At 38.3% G+C, this 18,514-nt stretch overlaps 1 protein-coding gene across 14 annotated transcripts in view; it reads right to left on the bottom strand.

Annotated features, from left to right (window-relative positions):
* Positions 1-2,191: 2,191 nt before the first annotated feature.
* The window catches only part of DLG2 (discs large MAGUK scaffold protein 2), a 1,739,579-nt gene continuing 1,723,256 nt past the window's right edge, over positions 2,192-18,514 (bottom strand). For 13 of the 14 annotated variants that reach the window (XM_045557224.1, XM_045557232.1, XM_045557228.1 and 10 more), the window contains 6 exons: positions 15,663-15,713; positions 14,922-15,023; positions 12,533-12,705; positions 9,309-9,418; positions 4,501-4,592; positions 2,192-2,758 (listed from right to left, as the gene is read on the bottom strand). In XM_045557224.1, coding sequence (XP_045413180.1) covers positions 2,652-2,758; positions 4,501-4,592; positions 9,309-9,418; positions 12,533-12,705; positions 14,922-15,023; positions 15,663-15,713 — 635 coding nt within the window. In that variant the 3' untranslated portion in view covers positions 2,192-2,651. The remainder of the gene's footprint in view (positions 2,759-4,500; positions 4,593-9,308; positions 9,419-12,532; positions 12,706-14,921; positions 15,024-15,662; positions 15,714-18,514) is intronic. The other variant, XM_045557226.1, reaches the window with a different exon arrangement.

Raw genomic sequence — 18,514 nt, 5'->3', positions numbered from 1 at the left:
TGGACAACGTTTGCAGTGTTAGCACCAGTCTGGCCCCAGGCTCCGAGTGCATTTGCACCAGATGTAATCTGGGTAACTTTCATGCCATTTCCATACAAGTCATCAGACTTGCTGCAAAATACACCAGTTCATTGGAGCCAATAGAGACCTCAACATTGGGAAGCGCATGACAACACAACAAATGGAGGTGTAAATTTTACAGGAAAAGACCCTCTCACCAATTTGCTTGGTGATTCTTCAAGCAAATATATATGTATATATTTATATAAATCTACATAAAAAAATCAGTGCAAATGCTGATTCTAATCTGGAAGCATCTACACTAGGAAAATAAATAATTATATTACTACAAAACCAAGGGTTGGTGGTTCAATTTGATTGTACTCAGCCACACTACACTATTAAATGGAAAGCACATCACACGACCCGCAAAAACATCTACTTATTAATGACAGTCCTTTAAATAAATGATTGCATGCTCAGTTGAGAAACCAAAGAAGTTATCATGGTGGCCTAAAAATAGAGCTGGGATCAGGAATGGCATTCTGGTGGCAAAAAACTTCTGGGAGCAATATTGATGAAAGTAGGCCTTGACCTGAAACTGGCGAATTGCAGACATGGACACGTCTTTAACATTTTGAGCACTCTAAGGAAGTCTCTGGAAATTTAACTTTCATCAGAGGGAAATGCATTGCTAGCCCTTCCATTGGCAAAGGCAGCCTCAAGACTATAGGAAGATGCATAATTTTGCATTTTTGTGTTTGTTTTGGTGCCTGCAGCCAGGCAGACAATGGTATCTAGTGTAAGGTGAAAAATGCTTGTTTTTGGAAAGAGACTCTCATTCTGAGCTCTGATGTTCTTGTTGTGAAGAAGCCCCACCACTCTGATGGCTCTATCTCTTCTCCCACCCCAGCCTACATGCTGGTTTGCTGCACAGTGTGGCAGAATCCCTGCCAGGTCTTGATGTACCCCAGAAATAAGGCGATAGGGCTTAGTCTGGGCATGCACAGAACCCAGAGTTGAGTGGTTACTGAGATTGCTGAAAAGTCTCTCTAAACACCTTGGGCAAAAGCGATGCTGATGTTGCCATCAGCTCTAAAGTGGGAAACTAACTCTTCTGGTTCAGTTTATAGGCTTTGGGAGGTTTCTTTTTTTAAATCATCATTATTATAATTATTAAAAAAAAAAAAAACTTGGTCCAGGTGCAGCCCCAAGAAAGGCAGTTCAATTGGTTGAGCTCAAAGTCATCAATTGTCTTCCCTTGTGGTTCTCTTTGCTCTGTATACATAAACAAAAAAGTCTGCATCCCTCACCCCCCCCAATCAGATACTTCTTTTTTCTTCTTCCTCAAAGAAATAGTGCATCTTGGGACAGGTTGCCCCATGGCTCTAGTATGGCTCTGGCTGTTACAAAACTCTCACTCTGTGAAACAAAAAAATAGTAATTCTAATTACTCATGGTTGGCCAAAATACTAAATGGTCCTTTAAGAATTGTATGTAAGTAAATAGGAACAACATTATTGAACTATTTTCATGGCAGGCCCAGGTTATTTAACTAGAAAAAAGCAAAGACTTCTTTTTAGATCATTGCATGAGACTTTCTCTGAAAAGCCATCGGCTTAAAAATGAGTTAACCAAATGTCTTCCAAAAAATCCATGAGGGCAACTCATTAAGAGATGTGCTCCATGAGGGTGCATCACTAATGTGGAAGGGAGATCATGGGAGGTAAGCAGGGAAGAAGTCTTTCTCAGACTTGGAAGGAACTCAGATGCTCTTAATGGATCATTGGCAACAAAAGGGAGAGTGCAACTGTCAGTTCTCGAATTTGATCATCTGCTGATAGTGCATACATTTAGTCTTTCAATTAATTAGTCTTTACAAAATAGTTCACAAAACTTTTTTAACCTATAGAAATTCGTATCTATACATTTAATATATTTTTATTGTATAAATTATTCTCATCTTTAGTGCCTTCTTTCAGTTTATAAATGGCAAAATAGACAATCAACAATTATAAAGCTAATCCCAGGTGGAATCCCCTCCTCTCAGTAAGGTTAGTCCTCCATACACTTGCGAATTTTATGAAATGCTTGTCTTTGCAGACGCCAGTCAAAAAAACTACACACTTATCCTTCCCTGATAGTATGCCGTCTCCAAAGGGATTCCTTTCTTTTTTCCTTCTTTCTTTCATTTGCTTGTTAAGAAATCAAAGGATGTGCATAGTTATAAAATTCGAAGTGTACCAATTACAGATGTGGGTAATGGGAAGGTTGGTGAGGTTCGAGTGCTGGCAAATTTTCTTTAAAGCAAAAAACACAGAGAGCTCAGCAGCTAAATCAGCTCTGGACATCTGCTGGGGTGAGGAGGCTCCCATCTCTCGGGCAGAAAGCCCACCAGAGGTTCATCCCTACACCTGGTACTTTGAGCAAACCAAAGCCTTCCTGCATACTGCAATGTCTCTTCTGTCCCACCCTTTGGCCCCTCCGTTTCCTTCATGGCTTCATACAGTTTGTGTTGTACATTCATAAGAATTCACATTGACTGCAAAAACATAAATGCAACAAAAACATAAAAGCCTCCGAGTAGTATATTATATATATTTTGTTTTTCTAAATGCTCTTCTGTCGTTGTCAGAGGCGCAGTAGCTAATTTATAACTTTTCCTTGGAGGGAATCCAGATGAAAGGCCCAGACTGCTCTTCAATAACAAGCTTGCACTGGTTATATATATCTTCTAAGGTGTCTCCTTGGACAATAGCTGCAACAAAAACAAATATGCCCAGAGTTAGGAATCATCCCGTAGGTGGTGAAGAGCAATCATCACTCACACAGTGGAAGCTCAAATCAGTGACAGGTAACTCATCAGAAAGCTTAATAACGATTTTCATTAGTAAGAAAAAGCAGAAAATTCACATAAGCAAGTTCACATTAATGACTGAAAAAATGCTTTCAATGCATGTCCTGAATCATTAATAAATGTATCAGAGTTTTGCATTTTCTATATGTCTGTAGTTTTGGAAAACAAATCATTCATTTATTTAATAAAGATTTTATGGGTACCTGCTCTGAGCCTGGCACCGAGGTAGGTAGGCACTGGTCAGTTTTCAGATTGAGAGCTCCCTGTTTGGCAAAGAAAACTGGCCCTATAGACTCTATATTTAACTTACATTGGCAGAGGTAGAAATTAAGATATTTTAAACACAGAGGAAATAATACAGGCTTTAGAGGAAACTTTAGGTAGTCCTCCAACACCCAGTGCCTTTAATAGGAAACTCTATTCACTTTTTAAGTAATCTGGTAAACTGAGATTTTTACCTTACAGGACTATTCCCATTGAGACTATCTTATGGCCACTACTTATAAGAAACATAAACAGGAGGGAAACATAAACAAACTGCTAAATTGTGTGTTACCTAAAACATGAAGTCACTAGGAGTAGATTTAAGTACATTTTATTACTTCCTTTAACAAAAGCCATCTTGTAGATAGGTCTCCAAAAACATCAGTATTACCCATACGACACCAGAGCTTAAAAATAAATTGCTACTGAAACATGGCTTAGATCTTCAAAAACAATCCTCAGAATATATTAATTATTGTCTTTTATTCCTGAATATAAACTACTGGTCAAAATGTACATTGTTTTTATCGATTTTCCTACCTGGATGTTCCTTTAGGATAAAACATAATTTACATCTTAGTTATTGACAGCAAGTACTTAATATTACTTGATTCAAAGTATTTATAAACTGCTAAGACACTGGCACTTTCCATATTCTGAATAAGATTGAAAAAAATCTAATTTCACAGAAAGTAATTCAGGAGGAAAGTCCTTGCTTTTAAGTCATTGAGAATCAGTTGTAAGGCAAATTCCACAAAGATTACTCTCTGGATTTAATCTGTATTCTATGAAAGCATGTAAGAGTAGAGAACTCAGGCTACCCAAAAGAAGAAAATCTTCCTCTATTCTCCAGACTTCATCTTTCCAAGGAAATATTTAAAAAAAAAAGTTTTGCACTGAGACTTGACACAGGATTAATCGAAACATAAGGGAAGTGTTTCAAGCATCTTATTCAAGTGCTGCTGATGGAGAGACAGACTATTGATCATCAAAGCAGAGAATAGAGGCCCCCAGGCTGCTTCTGAAGAGTAACTGCTTTGGACATTGCCCATTTTGAGCCCTAAAAGTTTATTGTCAAGTTTTTTGATGATATCAGGGAGATAGTTTAATAAGGTATCAATGCCTAAAATCTCCTTAATAGCAGGCGACAGCTCAGGGGCATCTGCTGCTTCTGGTTTTGGTTAGGGCTAGTGGGATCTGGGAGCTGGCTGTAGCTGAACCCAGAGTTCTGATGCAAATAGGTGAAGCAGCGAGACTCCCTGCACATGAAACAGATATTAGGGATTCTAAACAAGAAGGTTTTGGGGCCTGAGGCCTCTCTATGCCAAATGTCAGACAATTCATCTCCTTTCTTACACTACCAGGGTAAATGAACTTACCTGTAAAATATTCTCCAAATTCTTGTTCTAGCTTAATCGCCCGATCGTAGGTTTTCTTGGCTTGCTCCTCTGTTAGACGCTTATTCATCTCCCTGGGAAACATGAAGGTTTGGTATTAGAACACAAAGGGAATATACTAGTTCATAAAAAATTAAAATGTATGGCAAAAGTAAATCCTGTAGGAAGCATAATATTAACATCATCTTAATAGCAGCTTCCTAGTCTTTATTTAGGACTCCTTTTTGCTGAAATAACTTCAGCAACAACGACTCCCTGCCAGAGAATTCACTCTGTCAGAGAACAGTCTCCTGGTCCTTCACTGTACTGACGTAGAACCTGTCTCCTTATGGATTGCAGTCACTGGTCACTGTTCTCTGCATTCCCCTAGAGTAGGGCTAAACTTCCTCCATGGCAGGCGCTAGTATATTTCAATGAAGTGCTCATGCGTCCCTTGAGGCTTCCACTTCTTCAGAATAAACTGTCTTACTTGCTTCATCTATTTCCTCAGTGGATATAATTTCTAAATTGGAACTTTCCTGGCCACCCTTCCTTGGATTTTCTTCTAACCCTTAAATGTAGGATATAGAATGGAAGAAATTTTCCAGGGATGGACAGAGGAAGGAGATGAGATGGACAGAAGGGAAGGTATATTTCAGCTTGTTGGGCCTCATCACATCTGAGAGAACTAGATTTGACTGTTCTCACGTCATGACCTTGCAAAAGGCTTTGATTTCTTGACTTCCTAATCCTCCTTAAGGGTTGCTATTTATTCCCAATGTGTACCTGAAAATATGTAGCGTGCAGAAACATGAGGTGTTTCCAAAGAATTATAGAAAATGGGGTAGGCCCCTTAGGCATGTGTATTTTTTGGGCTAAAAAGGCATTCTGCAGCTCTTCTTGCTCGAATTCTGCAAAGGGCAAGGCACGTCTATAACAATAAGAGCCCTGAACTTTCTTTGTTTTTATAATCAAATGACAGCTTAAGGATCTGCCAAAGGAGGACTGAATTAAAATAGACACAGAATAGAACAATCAAACGTGCTGGGACCAAAACATTTTCAAGTAGACTATATGCAAGTAATTTAATCAAATAGTGAGCCAGGATAGAGGAGCTTGGTATAAAAGGATCTCTGATGCCTACTTTCCTTACTTTTGTTCTAATAGAAAAATAAGCCTTTAAGGAATTATGCCTGGGACTATCGGTCCTTTTCTTTACGTCAGTCTGTCAATGATTGGTATATCATTAACTGTATATAAACTTTGCTTAATCATTATAAGATTATTTAAACTGAGCCTAGTTTCAAGGACAAATCAAGATGGGAGAGAAATGGGAAATTCTCTAATTCTCTCTGAAATTTAATCTACTGATTCCTAACCAGTGGCAGCTTTATCTTCCCATGTCCTCCAGCAGTTACAAAAAGTCCCACCAAATTCAAGGACATTTTGGTTGGCCCACTAGGATGCATCACAGGTGCATGCAGAATTTCTGAAAGCATTACTACCTTGCCTGCAGCTTAGAAAGCCAGAGACCCAAGTCTGGAACAACTGGGCTTAGTCACTTCCTTTTTTAGAGCAAGTAACAGAGGCTTGAAGGCACTTACCTAAAGCTGTATATTTAATAAAGAGTAACCTGGGGTAAGAACTCAAGTTTTTAAAAAAATTTTTTAATCAAGATTTTAGTCAAACAGACTTCCTGTTACACCAAGATTTGATATCTTTCAAAAGAGGCTTATTTGGAAAAAACTGAAAAAAACAAACAAACAAACAAACAAACAAAACAAAACTAAAGTTAGTAACATGTTTTTGGACATGATACTGAGGGCTGAAATACAAAGCAGTGAGAATTTCCTGAACTCTTTTTGCTTAAGTAAACTCATTTTGTCCTGAAGGATGGTACCCACAATTCTTTTCCCAAACAGTCCTAGCCTTAGCAGCTTGAGTGGATGTCACTCTTGGGTGCAGAAGATGCTGGGATAAGCCAAGGGTTACTCCTCACTAAAGATGGTGATTTGCACCAGGTGTCAAGAAATCATGTCTCCCCTTTGACTTGCCTGGCTCACAGTGGTCTGTTTTCTCTGAATTCCCTTTGCACATATTGTAGCAATGACTTGGTTTAGGTTTTTATCCTCTAACATATGAATTTATTTTGTCTCTTTGACTAATCTGTGAGTTATTTGAGGGCAGAGACCATGGCTTTTTTAATCAACATGTGGCATGGAGCCTGATTCAATACTTATTTGTTTAATGAATAAGTGAAGGAATAAATGAATAAATGGGGAGCTAGGGAAATAAACATAATTTTGACATAGTGGAAGACAGAAGTAAACCCAGGCATCACAGGAGCAAGAAGGGAGAAGCAGATTGGAGGTGGCAGGGTGAAGAGACACACAGGAAAGCATCTCATTGCCATGGGAGGGAGGTAACAGAAGTCAGGCGGCAGCACTATGTAAAAAGAACATCTCTTTCATACATACCCTTGATTTTATGCTCCTCTGAAGAGTCAGCTATGTATGTGCTAATAAGCTCTGTGGTTTGATGTGGATGATGCACTTGAGAAATAACGTGTGTGATGACGTAGCAATACCTAAATGTGACAGCTGCTGTGCTTTTGTTCTGGCTGACCTAGCATTCACTCCTCCCTGGGGAAGGGGCAATTCATGCCAGCTTTGCTCCTGAGTCAAAGCCTTGAAAAAGAGTGAACTGTAAAGTAAACATCCAGCATTTAATAATAAGATCGCTTTGGTCTGAATGTCATGAGACCCATGAACATGGCTGCAGCACATTATGTATTATTCACTGTCCTCATTGTGCAATGCAGCCTTCAGTGTGGTTAACGTTCCTCGGTGGTAAGTGGCTGTGACAAGGCCCTAAGGCAAAACTAAGTAAGTCATCTCACAGCTGTGGAAGGAAGTGGATCTTCTCCTATGGAGCACCAGATGGGACTGTCCCCTAGTATCACACTGGACCAGATGTGCCACTGCTGTGGCTTTCTGAGGCCTCACTTCCCGGGAAGCCATTTATCCCACCGCGTGTTTCCAATGTGAAGACATTTTTCTATTTCTGAAACAGGATTTTAAGATGGCTGTTCCCAGGAGGTGAGGGCCATTCTTCTACTCTTTTTACTAATGTTATACTTATCATATTTATGAAGCTCTTTACAGATTATAAATCACTTTTACATATTGAAATTTATACTTGCTTAATTCACTTAATTCACCTTGTACAATATGCAACACAGTATTCTATTGGATAATGATATTAAGAACCATTGTTTTATCATCAATACATATTTTTCCATGCACCAACTATGGGAAAAACTCTTCCCCTTATAATTTAATAACTAAAATCACGGGGCGGAAGGTACTGTGGGTGACCTCCCAATTTTATTTTTTCATCCTGGTAAAAGCCCTTGTCCATCTTTTATTTATGGGACTATATTCTGCTTTTAAGATACAGCTCTGGCGATTTCCCCAGAGATCAACTATGTATTTAACTTAATTCTCTCAGGCTGCTATTCCAGCTGCTACAGTTTGCTTTGCTTCTTTACCCTTGGAGGAGACCAGGAACAGTTAGTTGATATCCTCTGTCAGTAACTGCTTTCACCTCTGGGATTAAATTTCTCTTTCTTCAGTCTTTCCATAAACACTGTTTTCCAGGACTCTGTGGTTCACTCCTGAACCCTGTCAAACACTCCGTGGTCTTGAGGCCCAAATGGAGGCAGTATTTGAGCAGGGCTCTTGTAACAGACACACTGGCATTATCTCTTGTACTCTCTTGGCATTGTTTGTGTGTGCTACAATGATAAAATAGCTTTATTCCTTTATAAGAAAGCAACTTTATGTCTTTTATAATAATAGCTACTATATGCCGAAGACTATATGATGAGCTTTACATTCATAATCTTGTTTAACCTTTACACTAACTCTGTGAGGTACTTATTAATGTGCCTAGTTTAGAGGTGAGGAACTAATCTTAGAGGGTGGGTCAAGCAATTTGCCCAAGGGTACACAGCTGATCGGTGGCAAAACAAAGAACCAAACCTGGCCCAATCAGTTTTCAAGTCTCAACTGGTAGCCTGTTTGCTCTGCTATTTTGTCTACTGTAGCTTCACTTTTATGAATGGGAGTTGCCAATACTGATCTATATATGTGAAGTTTTAATTAAGGAACATTGGAATTCTATTATAGAACAAAGTAAAATGACAATGGGAAAAGTCTAAAAGGTTGTCTGCTCCCTCTATAAAAAATCCACACATTTAAAAAGATTTATCTATGGATCTGCTCACAGAAGTAAGAGACAATTAAAAAATGATTGCCTCCTATCACCTGGAAAACAAATCGAAACCAAAAAGCCAAACCAAACCAAACCAAGCTACTCTCAAACAACAACAAAAACCCAAAAAACTAAAACAAAGAAAATAACTAGTGAAACAGGAAAACTAAAATCAGGAAACATTAGTGAAGACCTTTTAAGGAATTACTGACATTATGTCTCTAGTAGTTAAAAACAAACAAACAAAAAACTGGTCTAGCTTTGTTGTCCAGGCTAGAGTGCAGTGGCATCATCATAGCTCACTGCAGTCTCAAGCGATCCTCCTGCCTCAGCCTCCAGAGTAGCTGGGATTGGCAGGCATGAGCCACCGCACCTGGCCCCAAATTTTAATACATCTTTAAAAAAAGAGAATGCTTAAAAATCAACAATGGCATTTCCCATGTGTAAGCATTTGTGCCTAAGAGCTGTTAACAATTTGCTGTGTATTATGGAAGAGGGAGTTAGTTGGACGAAAGCCTCCAGTGCCCTCTACTCACATCAGAGGTTCCAGAGACTTGGGCTTAATGAAGATGGCAATGGGATAGAGCTGGGCAACTTGTAACCGTTTGATAGCATTTCCCGATACGTCAAGTATACAGTGTTTGCCCTGGTAGAAAGAGAAGAAAAATATGGAGTTAGTACAGGAAAAATGGCCATAATTCATATTTCCAAAAGGAATTAACGTATGTGTATTTTAGAGGAAGGTATGGGATGCTGGATCTCTTTCTTTTTCTTTTTTTAAAATTTTACTATATAAAATTATATTTTTATTTATTTTTAAAAAATATATATTTTTTAGTTTTGGTTATTATGAGTACATAATAGTTGTATATCTTTATAGGATACATGTGCTGTTTTGATACAGGCATACAATGTGAATAAACCAAATCAGGGTAATTGGGGTATCTATGACCTCAGGCATTTAACATTTCCTCCTGTTAGGAACATCTCAACTCTGATCTTTTAGTTATTTTAAAGTATACCCTAACTTACTGTTATTTATACTCACTTTGTTGTACTATCAAATATTGTTCCTTCTATCTAATTATCTAACTATAGTTTTGTATCCATTAACTATCCCCACTTTATTCCCCCCCTTCCCTGCTACCCTTCCCAGTCTCTGGTAACTGTCATTCTATTCTCAGTCTCCAGGAGATCAATTGTTTTTAATATTTAGCTCCCACATATGAGTGAGAACATGCAAGATTTGTCTTTTTGTGCTTGGCTTATTTCACTTAACACAATGTTCTCCAGTTCCAACCATGTTGCTGCAAATAGCAAGATTTCATTCTTTTTTGTGGCTATGTAATATTCCAATTTGTATATGTACCATAATTTCTTCATTCATCTGTTGCTGGGTACTTAGGCTGACTCCACATCTTGGCGATTGTGAATAGAACTGTAATAAACATGGGGATGCAGAGATCTTTTCTATATACTGAATTCCCCTCCTTTGGATATATACCCAGCAGTGGGGTTGCTGGATCATATGGTAGTTCTATTTTTAGTTTTCTGAGGAACCTCCATACCTTTTTCCGTAGTGGTTGCACTAATTTACATTTCTTCCTACAGTGTATGAGGGTTCCCCTTTCTCTACATCTTTGCTAGCATTTGTTATTGCCTGTCTTTTTGATAAAAGCCATTTTAGTTGGGGTGAGATAATATCTCGTTGTAGTTTTGACTTGCATTTCTCTGATGACTAATGATGTTGAGCATTGTTTTCATATACCTATTGGCCATTTGTATGTCTTCTTTTGAGAAACGTCTATTCTGGGATACTGGATTTCTAAAGATTAAAAAAAGATCACTGCAAAGAGTAAATAAAAGTTGATATATAGGGCCATCACTGAATGCTTGCTTACTAAGTTTTGCCACTGGGCTAGGCATCTTACATGTGTTCTCTCAGTTAACTCTATTTTCTTAAATAAATACTTGATGCTCTGCACAAAGAAGATGTGAGGCCATACGTCATGTGACTGAGTCCATTCTTATAAGGTTCATAAGCTATCTCTGAAGACAATTGTTAAGAAGAAATTCCCACAGGTGTTATCAATTGCATTTATAGAAGAGAAGACTAAGGCTTAGAAATATTAACCAAGGTGCCCAAAAATTCAGTGCTAAGAGTACTCAAACCCAGGTCTTGAGCACTGACAGAATTGTTGGTTGGAATAAGCAGACACCTTATTGTCTTGCCCTGCCCAGCATTAAACTTGGAAGAATCAGAGTCATGCGAATTTAGAACAATTCAACAAACATTCCCTTAGTGCTTACATGCATCCTGCCCTCAATATGCTCAGTCCAGTGGAGAACAGACACAAAGAATTAACTTAAATATTATGTGGTTCAATGCTGAGAGAGAGGCTTGCATAAAGTATGTAAATTTCTTGTTTGTCGACAAATACAAACCATATTACATTATAGCACACTTCATTTAATTTGGCTTCCACTGCAGTAAGTGCCCAAAGCAAGGAGCTGGCTGCCTCATAAAGTATTTCTGGAAAAGTAGATACATTTGCCACATCATATTCTACCTCCTGGAGAGAAATGGCCTCATTACCCTGAGGCTAAATGAACTTTACACAAGAAAAAGAGCACTTTATGCAGATAGGAACAGTCCTAAACCAATAACAAGAGCTAAAAACTCATCTATAATATCTACATAAAAATGAATAGGGTCCAGTGAATACTTGAACTCTTATGAGAAACACACTAAGATGGTTCAAGCCTTTATCACTTAAATAATAAATTCGAAGTTTGCTATCTGTAAAGTGTAACAGTATATCAAACATATGAATGCCGTTTGATTATTCAGTAGTTAGAAGATTTCAAGTTATTGAAAGTTGTATCTACATGTTCAAAGAGGAAAATAGATGCAATTATCCAGGACACTGACAAGAACCAGTATTCATACAGCTGATAGAGCCTAACTTTTGAGAGACAGGAAAATAGATGGAACTTCTTAGTGTATTCTCAGATAGACATTAAAATTTCTTATTTAATTCTTTATCAGTACATTGAAAAAGGTCATGTCAAATCAAATCAACTCAACAAATATTTTCTTCTATGAAATTGGTCCTCTGTTTTCACAGGAGATAAGATCGCTCTATAGGTAGATCTTAAAGTCACATGCAGGTGCCTTCCTGTCTAGTCCTCTCTTGAACATTCTTCTCTTTTCCATGAAATTATCATCAAGAAGAGAACTGTGGCATCTACACCTCTTCTAAGTTGGAACTTCTGCCAGCAACAGGCTGGGTAGCCCTCCTCATCTCTCTCCCTCTCTCCCATGAAAGTGTCAAGTTTTCAGAAAGATGAAAAAAAACAACAAAAAAACCCCCTTCCTCTAACAAAAGAATTGAGGATCTCTATCTAGACAAATAAAAGTAAGTGGTAAGTTTTCCTTAATAAATTTAGTGTTGTTTACTGGGGCCTCAGATAGTGAGTCAAGGACAAAGTGAATCCCCATAAACTTCAAGTTGTTAACTGCCTTGAGGTTTATAGACCACCCCCATTCCCACTCTCTCCAAGTCAGTCAGAATACTTTATTGAGATTAGAACAAAGATTAGTGACATTGCTCTAAAGTGATTCTCTGCTTGGATGTCTGAAGAGGAATATTTAATTAAAATTTACAGCTGCAATCAGGAAAGAGTAATGACCGAAAAAATGCAGTTTGCCACCTAGAAAACTTTTTCAAGGGAGGTGTAAGAAGATTGGTGAACATACTCTTTCTGCTACAAATCTCACAGACTGTACACTGGTTCCATATAAATTGTCATTGTACTGGCCAGCTTCTATAAACTTGTGCTCTTGGATATCTTTTTCCATTTGTTCTCTGGAAATGACAAAGTGATAGTCTCTGCCATCCACTTCGTAGTCACGCTTTGGCCTTGTAGTATCTTTATAAAATAAGAAACAATAAAATTAAGGTACACTTATATTCATAAATTTCCTTAACACCTATTTTATCCACCACACCCTCAACATAGATATGCAGAAATATGTGCTACAAAGGACCATGACATAATACAAGTACCAGTCTTACCCTCCCGGCATAAATAGTTATAAAACTGAACAAAACTTATGGAACAACTATTTTCAGACATCAGACAACAGGCAGTTCAGGGGTATAATCCTTGAGAGAAGAGAAACACATGAGGGGACATTCACCCCCAGTTCTCTGTATAGAGGCCACTTCCAAATGGAGCACCTGAAGGTCACATAGTGCTAGGAGACACTGCAGTTCAGTCAGAACTGCACATTTGGTTAAGAATTTGGAAAGATCATGCTTTAGAAAGTTATTCTAGACTTATTCTAGACCCTTCTTCACAAAATATAAAACCAAATCACAACTGGGACAAGCTGATGTGTCAAGAAATTATTGCCTGCTAGAACAAAAACTTAATATTCTATAAAGGAAAATAACAAAATCCAGATGGTCAACAACATAGCATCAAAATGTCTTACACAAAATAAAAGATTATGAGATAAGCAAAGACGCAGGAAAATGTGTCACATAAACAGGAGAAAAAAATGGACATACAGTTATAAATATATTCACAGATTTAAAAATGTGTAAAATAAGATAATCACAGTTAAGGTGGGACTAAAAGTCAGCAACTCAACCATTCCACCTAGATTTTTTGGTAAGAAGAGAAGGGGAAAACAATCTAGCAATATCAATAAAAAACTGTTAAAATATTTCCAATCTTTCATTCAGTTATTTTCTTTCTAGGCATTGACTTAGGAAAATGATCAAAACTTCAGACACAATTTTACCCTTAAGGATATTCATTATATTAATTTATAAATAATTATACATAATTACAATTGTATTTTACTTGTAATTCATACTAGTGAGTAATAGGGAAACCCAAAATGTCCAGAAATGAAGAATGATTATTATATAGTAATCATTTAAAATAGTTATATACAATTTTAAATAATTTTAAGCAAAAAAGTGCTCAATCACATGGAAAAATGCATGCCTAAAATGAAAGAGTAGATGGAAATATACCAAAATATCAACAATGATATCTCTGAGTATTAGGTGGGATTCTGTGTAATTTTTATTTTCTTGTTTAACTTATGCTATTAATGAAAAAAGAGAGAGTATGCAAGGTGGAAGGAAAAATGGAAATAGTGCTTAAGTACTTTCTGTTTTCTTTTTTTCAAAAGTGGAAGATCAGTCTGGAAGCTGCTCTAAAGTGGTGTTTCATTTTCTCCTCCCTATCTCAAGACTTTCTCAGGGTATGTTCTATGGCAGGATCTCTTCCTAGAACCCTTGCTGGGAACCATTTCATGAAATACAGTCATCAGTCCTAGTCTTCTTTTGTCCATGTACTGCATGCATAAAATTCCTACTATTCTTAAGTATTCCAGGTGAAATTTGCAGTACTGAAATGTTAGGGACACTTGGAAGCATAAAGCTTAAAAAATGTAGAGTGGGAGAAAAATATTTGTTGGCATCATATTTAAGAGTTCCATTAGGTAATGAATTGAAATTCCCTGTGGGCCTGTCCACATACACAGAAGATCTCCATACATTTCTTTGTGCCACAGTGGGGTTAGAGATGGGAGTGAGTGAGTGGAAAAAGTCTGGTGGTGGTGGAGGGAGGGGAGACGTAGAACAGAGAGAATCTTATAGGGCTACACTCAGAGGGGCCAGAAGCTGGAAAAGGCTGTTTTGCTTTTGGCCTGACACATAACCCTAAGTCATCCTGACATGATTTTAATATATGGCTTTGTTTCTGATCTCTTCTGTTTTATGGAAAAAGATGTTTCAGTGGCATTTCAATCAACCTATAAGAATATACTGATGCCTACCATAAATCCTATGCCGTTTTAAATGCTAAGGGGGCTAAAAAGATGAATCCTGACTTCTAGAGGACTACAGTTTAGAGAAGACATTACCAGACTTACTAGATAGATAAGAACACATAGCAGCATAGATGAAAAGTGTTAGGCAGAAAAGTTAAATAAGGTGCTCAGAGAATAAGTAACTGATGGTATTTGAATCACTGGAAAGATTATTGGAGGGACAGAATTACATTTTAGCGTCTCAAAAAGGATCCACTTTTTTTTTCCCCTTAGAGAAATGAAAAATGATACTTACGAGGCACACAGGAGCCAAATTTATCAGGGAATTCAGATATCAAGTCATCATTGATCCGATCCTTCATTGGGCCCAGGATAATCACTGGTCGGGTATAGTTTACTGCAGAAGGGCAAAGGAAGATGTAGATTTAGAGAAAGTCTTCAGGACAACTGCAAAACTGTCTTGCAAGGGTGAGTCTTAAGATGAAATTGCCAAGCAGTAAGAACTACTAAGGGCATTACTTCACTGGCTAAATTACTCATACAGCCCCGGGTAGGGAAACTGATGTTTAACATTCAGGATGTTGGCTGTGCCTACTTTCTGGGATTTACTAACAGGGAAAAGTAACTGCAGTGTTTATCAACGAAAAGAACCATTTGGAGGAGTTTTGCTTACTCTCTGGTTATGCCTACACAATGTCAAAACAACTGATTTTAGTCAATTGAGTGGGAGAAAAAAGAATCCAAACCAGCTGTTTAGCCATTGTTTAGACATGACTTTAAAAAGTAATTGTTAGTAGTAATAACATCTTGTGCTTTTATAATTTCTTTTCCTCAGAGCAAAATACTCTCTATACTCTGCTGAGGTTTGTATCTGGGATTAGAAGGAACCCTAAAGTTCATTTGGTACAACTCAGGGTATTCTCTGGGGACAACTGAGTATTAAGCAGAGTTTATTTTCCTTCACTCTTTCCCTCTTTCAGTGGTGTCACTTGTTATGGCCCCAAAATCAGTAATGAAAGCATGCTGGGAAACTTACTTTCCTGTCTTGTGACAGGCTCGTAGGAAAGAATGAGGTCTTCTTGCCCTCCTGAGAAGAGAAGAGAGGAAAATTACAGTGAACCAACAACCATTCATATACATTGTATAGCTACAAGCCCTGCTCTGAAACACAGGAAACAGACAGAGTTCAGGGTTGATTTTCCTTGCTCTCTCCTTGAACCATTCAAAAATCCCTTCATCCTCATAAAACTCTTTAGCACTATTTTAGTGTTGGGTTATCACATAGTCATAACTCTCAGCAGTAACTGGCTGCTAGCGATCTGCAGCACAGCAGTGCCCAGTGAGACTGCTTCCTGTCTGACATGGAGAAATGGAGTGCCATGCCCTCAACGTAAAAATTTGCTACCTAAAAGGAAGCCATTTAGTTCCAGGAAAGTCTGCATTCTATAGTTTGCCACTATCTAATCAGAATTTCTGTACCTTTTATTTCATCTTCTATTTTATTTCGTCAAGAGGCACGTTGTTCAAAAGCAAGTGTCTACTTGTTTCATTTATGATATAAAAACTTCATCAGGACATTAAGGATTGTACTCTAACGTTAATTCATCAGGAAAATGCTGTGAGTCAATTAAAGAAGATTTAAAATTGGGAACTGTCCTACACCATTGGTTATAATTGCTGCTAAGCCATGCCCTGAAACTTTAGAAAGAGAACTAAGGAAGACAAAGTATAATAGTAAAATGTCAGCCCTTCCAACATCATTTGCTGCAAGCTTTCAGATTCAGGGTGGACCTCAAGTTCGACAGATAACCATGGAAAATAAATTGGTTTTTGGCAATTATTTTTTCAATCATCTATTTTATCCAATTGATGAATTAATTGGCCATGGGATTAGCCCAATTTAGCTGCAAACCCAGAAGGGACTGCTCTCCTATTTACATTAGGCTTATTGCTGACTAAACTTTGGTGGGGAAATTGGTTATTAGAGCTGTTGAAATGACTTCCTGTCTGCTAGAGAAGATAGTGGAAGAAGAGTGGAATATGAGGTAGCTTTTCCTAAACCAAAGGACAATTCACCTCATTGCTTTATATTCTTACCACCCCTGAAGCACATTCACAGTCTGTCAATGCCAGGTTCTCCTCCTTCAATAGCCATAGCACCAGTGAAAGGTGAATTAATTTCATAAAAGAAGTTAATACCAGACTGTTTTGACAATGACAACTGATTTGGGGAAGTTAAGCAATATGTGGGTACAGCTGTGAAGTATAGATGTCTTCTCTGGAGGATGGGTAGCTGGGGTGGGGTGGGGATGGGGAGATTTTTCTTTTTCAAGTGTGAGAAATGGCCCCAGGCTTAAGTCATATCTTATCTCAGTCTCAGGGTGGGCTCTCTCAGAATGGCACTACTGTGCCAAGCTACTACTTCCTAAAGGCACAGAGAACCTAACTGGCATCTACCCATGGCTGCCCTAGAAGTTCAGGGGGCTTTCCCACATTTGGGCAGGGGTTTGGTGTACAAGGAGTCAGATTCACAATTTTTTGTATTCAGGAAAAGAATGATTCCCTTTGAATAAATTAAACTACTGAAATTTACAGAGTCTAGGCCAAGAAAAAAAAAAGTGAAGGTGATGGATTGTTAAGACCCTGTTATCTAAAGCCTCAGCTATGTAGAGGTCACAGGCATTGAGAATAGCATAAAAATGCTTGGGGAAAAAGTACAGTTTTAGGCATAGAAGCATGGTAGACTAACATTGCAGTGTTAGACTATAACTTTATGGGGAAACCTTCATGAAATGATTAATATGTGAGGGGAGAATCCTGACCATGAGTTAACGAAAGTTTTAAATGTCGGGTGATACTTTCACCTCCTCATTAGACTGGGAGCTCCACAAAGCCAAGGACAGAGTTTCATTCATCACTGTACCCCAGTGCCCAGATGAGTGCTTAACATAAAGAAAGGTGTCAGTGAATTTGCACTCTGATCTCAGTCGTGGGAATCGGGATGAGCAACGAGGTCAAAGGTAGATTTTCCTTTGTGCTTCTGTCAATATGGTCATTTCACTTTGGAAAGTGTGGTTTTTCTCTAAATAAATAAAACACATCATGCTTCCATAAGAATCTCTTTCCAGGGCCTTGGAAATCATTCTGATGGAACATTCTGCAGGCAAACTTTAAATAAGATATTTGATGTCAGTATGTATGATTTGTGATTCAGAAAACCTGGGCAAAGCATCGTTTTGATGAATTTTGTTAGAGTTCTGTAGCTCTTGGTTTATCCATTGCCTTTTGATTTACTTCTCTATGAAAGGTACTGGTGCTGATTCAGTATCGGCAGGCAGCAATGGTGGCATCCCTTGTGTCACGGCCATGCCAATTCTCAAGGCCCTGTGACAATCAGGTACTATGTGATACCCAGGAAGCCTGCAGGGAAGCTGTGCAGGTGGGCGTTACATAATTGCTGTGAATTCAGGACCTTAAGCCAAATTTTACTTCCATGTTCAAGAATGAAAAGCCCTTGTGGGTAATGGAAGGAGACAGAAGGGGAGAAAAAAAGTCACAGCAACGAAGGAAAGAATATTCATGTCTGTATGGTACTTCGCAGCTCTTGAGGGGCTTTCACATCCACTGTTATCTTTCACAGCCATTGCTTGAGGTAGGTACCCCAGTGATCCCCGTCTTACAGATGAACAAGCTGAGGCTCGAGATGTCATTGAGGCCTGTTTCCTCAGCTAGTCAGTAGTGGAGTCAAGATTAATGCCACACCTGTTTTTTGTAACTCTTGTTTAGTAGATCGCACTGTCCAGAAGGGCGAAAGCAGCAGAATCTCTGTGGGGCTGGGGCGTAGAGGTAGTGTTTAAAAATGAACACAGGGGTGGGGACAGAGACAGG

This window comes from Lemur catta, chromosome 7 (genome assembly GCF_020740605.2).
Source record: "Lemur catta isolate mLemCat1 chromosome 7, mLemCat1.pri, whole genome shotgun sequence".
Classification (NCBI taxonomy): domain Eukaryota; kingdom Metazoa; phylum Chordata; class Mammalia; order Primates; family Lemuridae; genus Lemur; species Lemur catta.
This window is presented reverse-complemented; position numbering and strand designations above follow the sequence as displayed.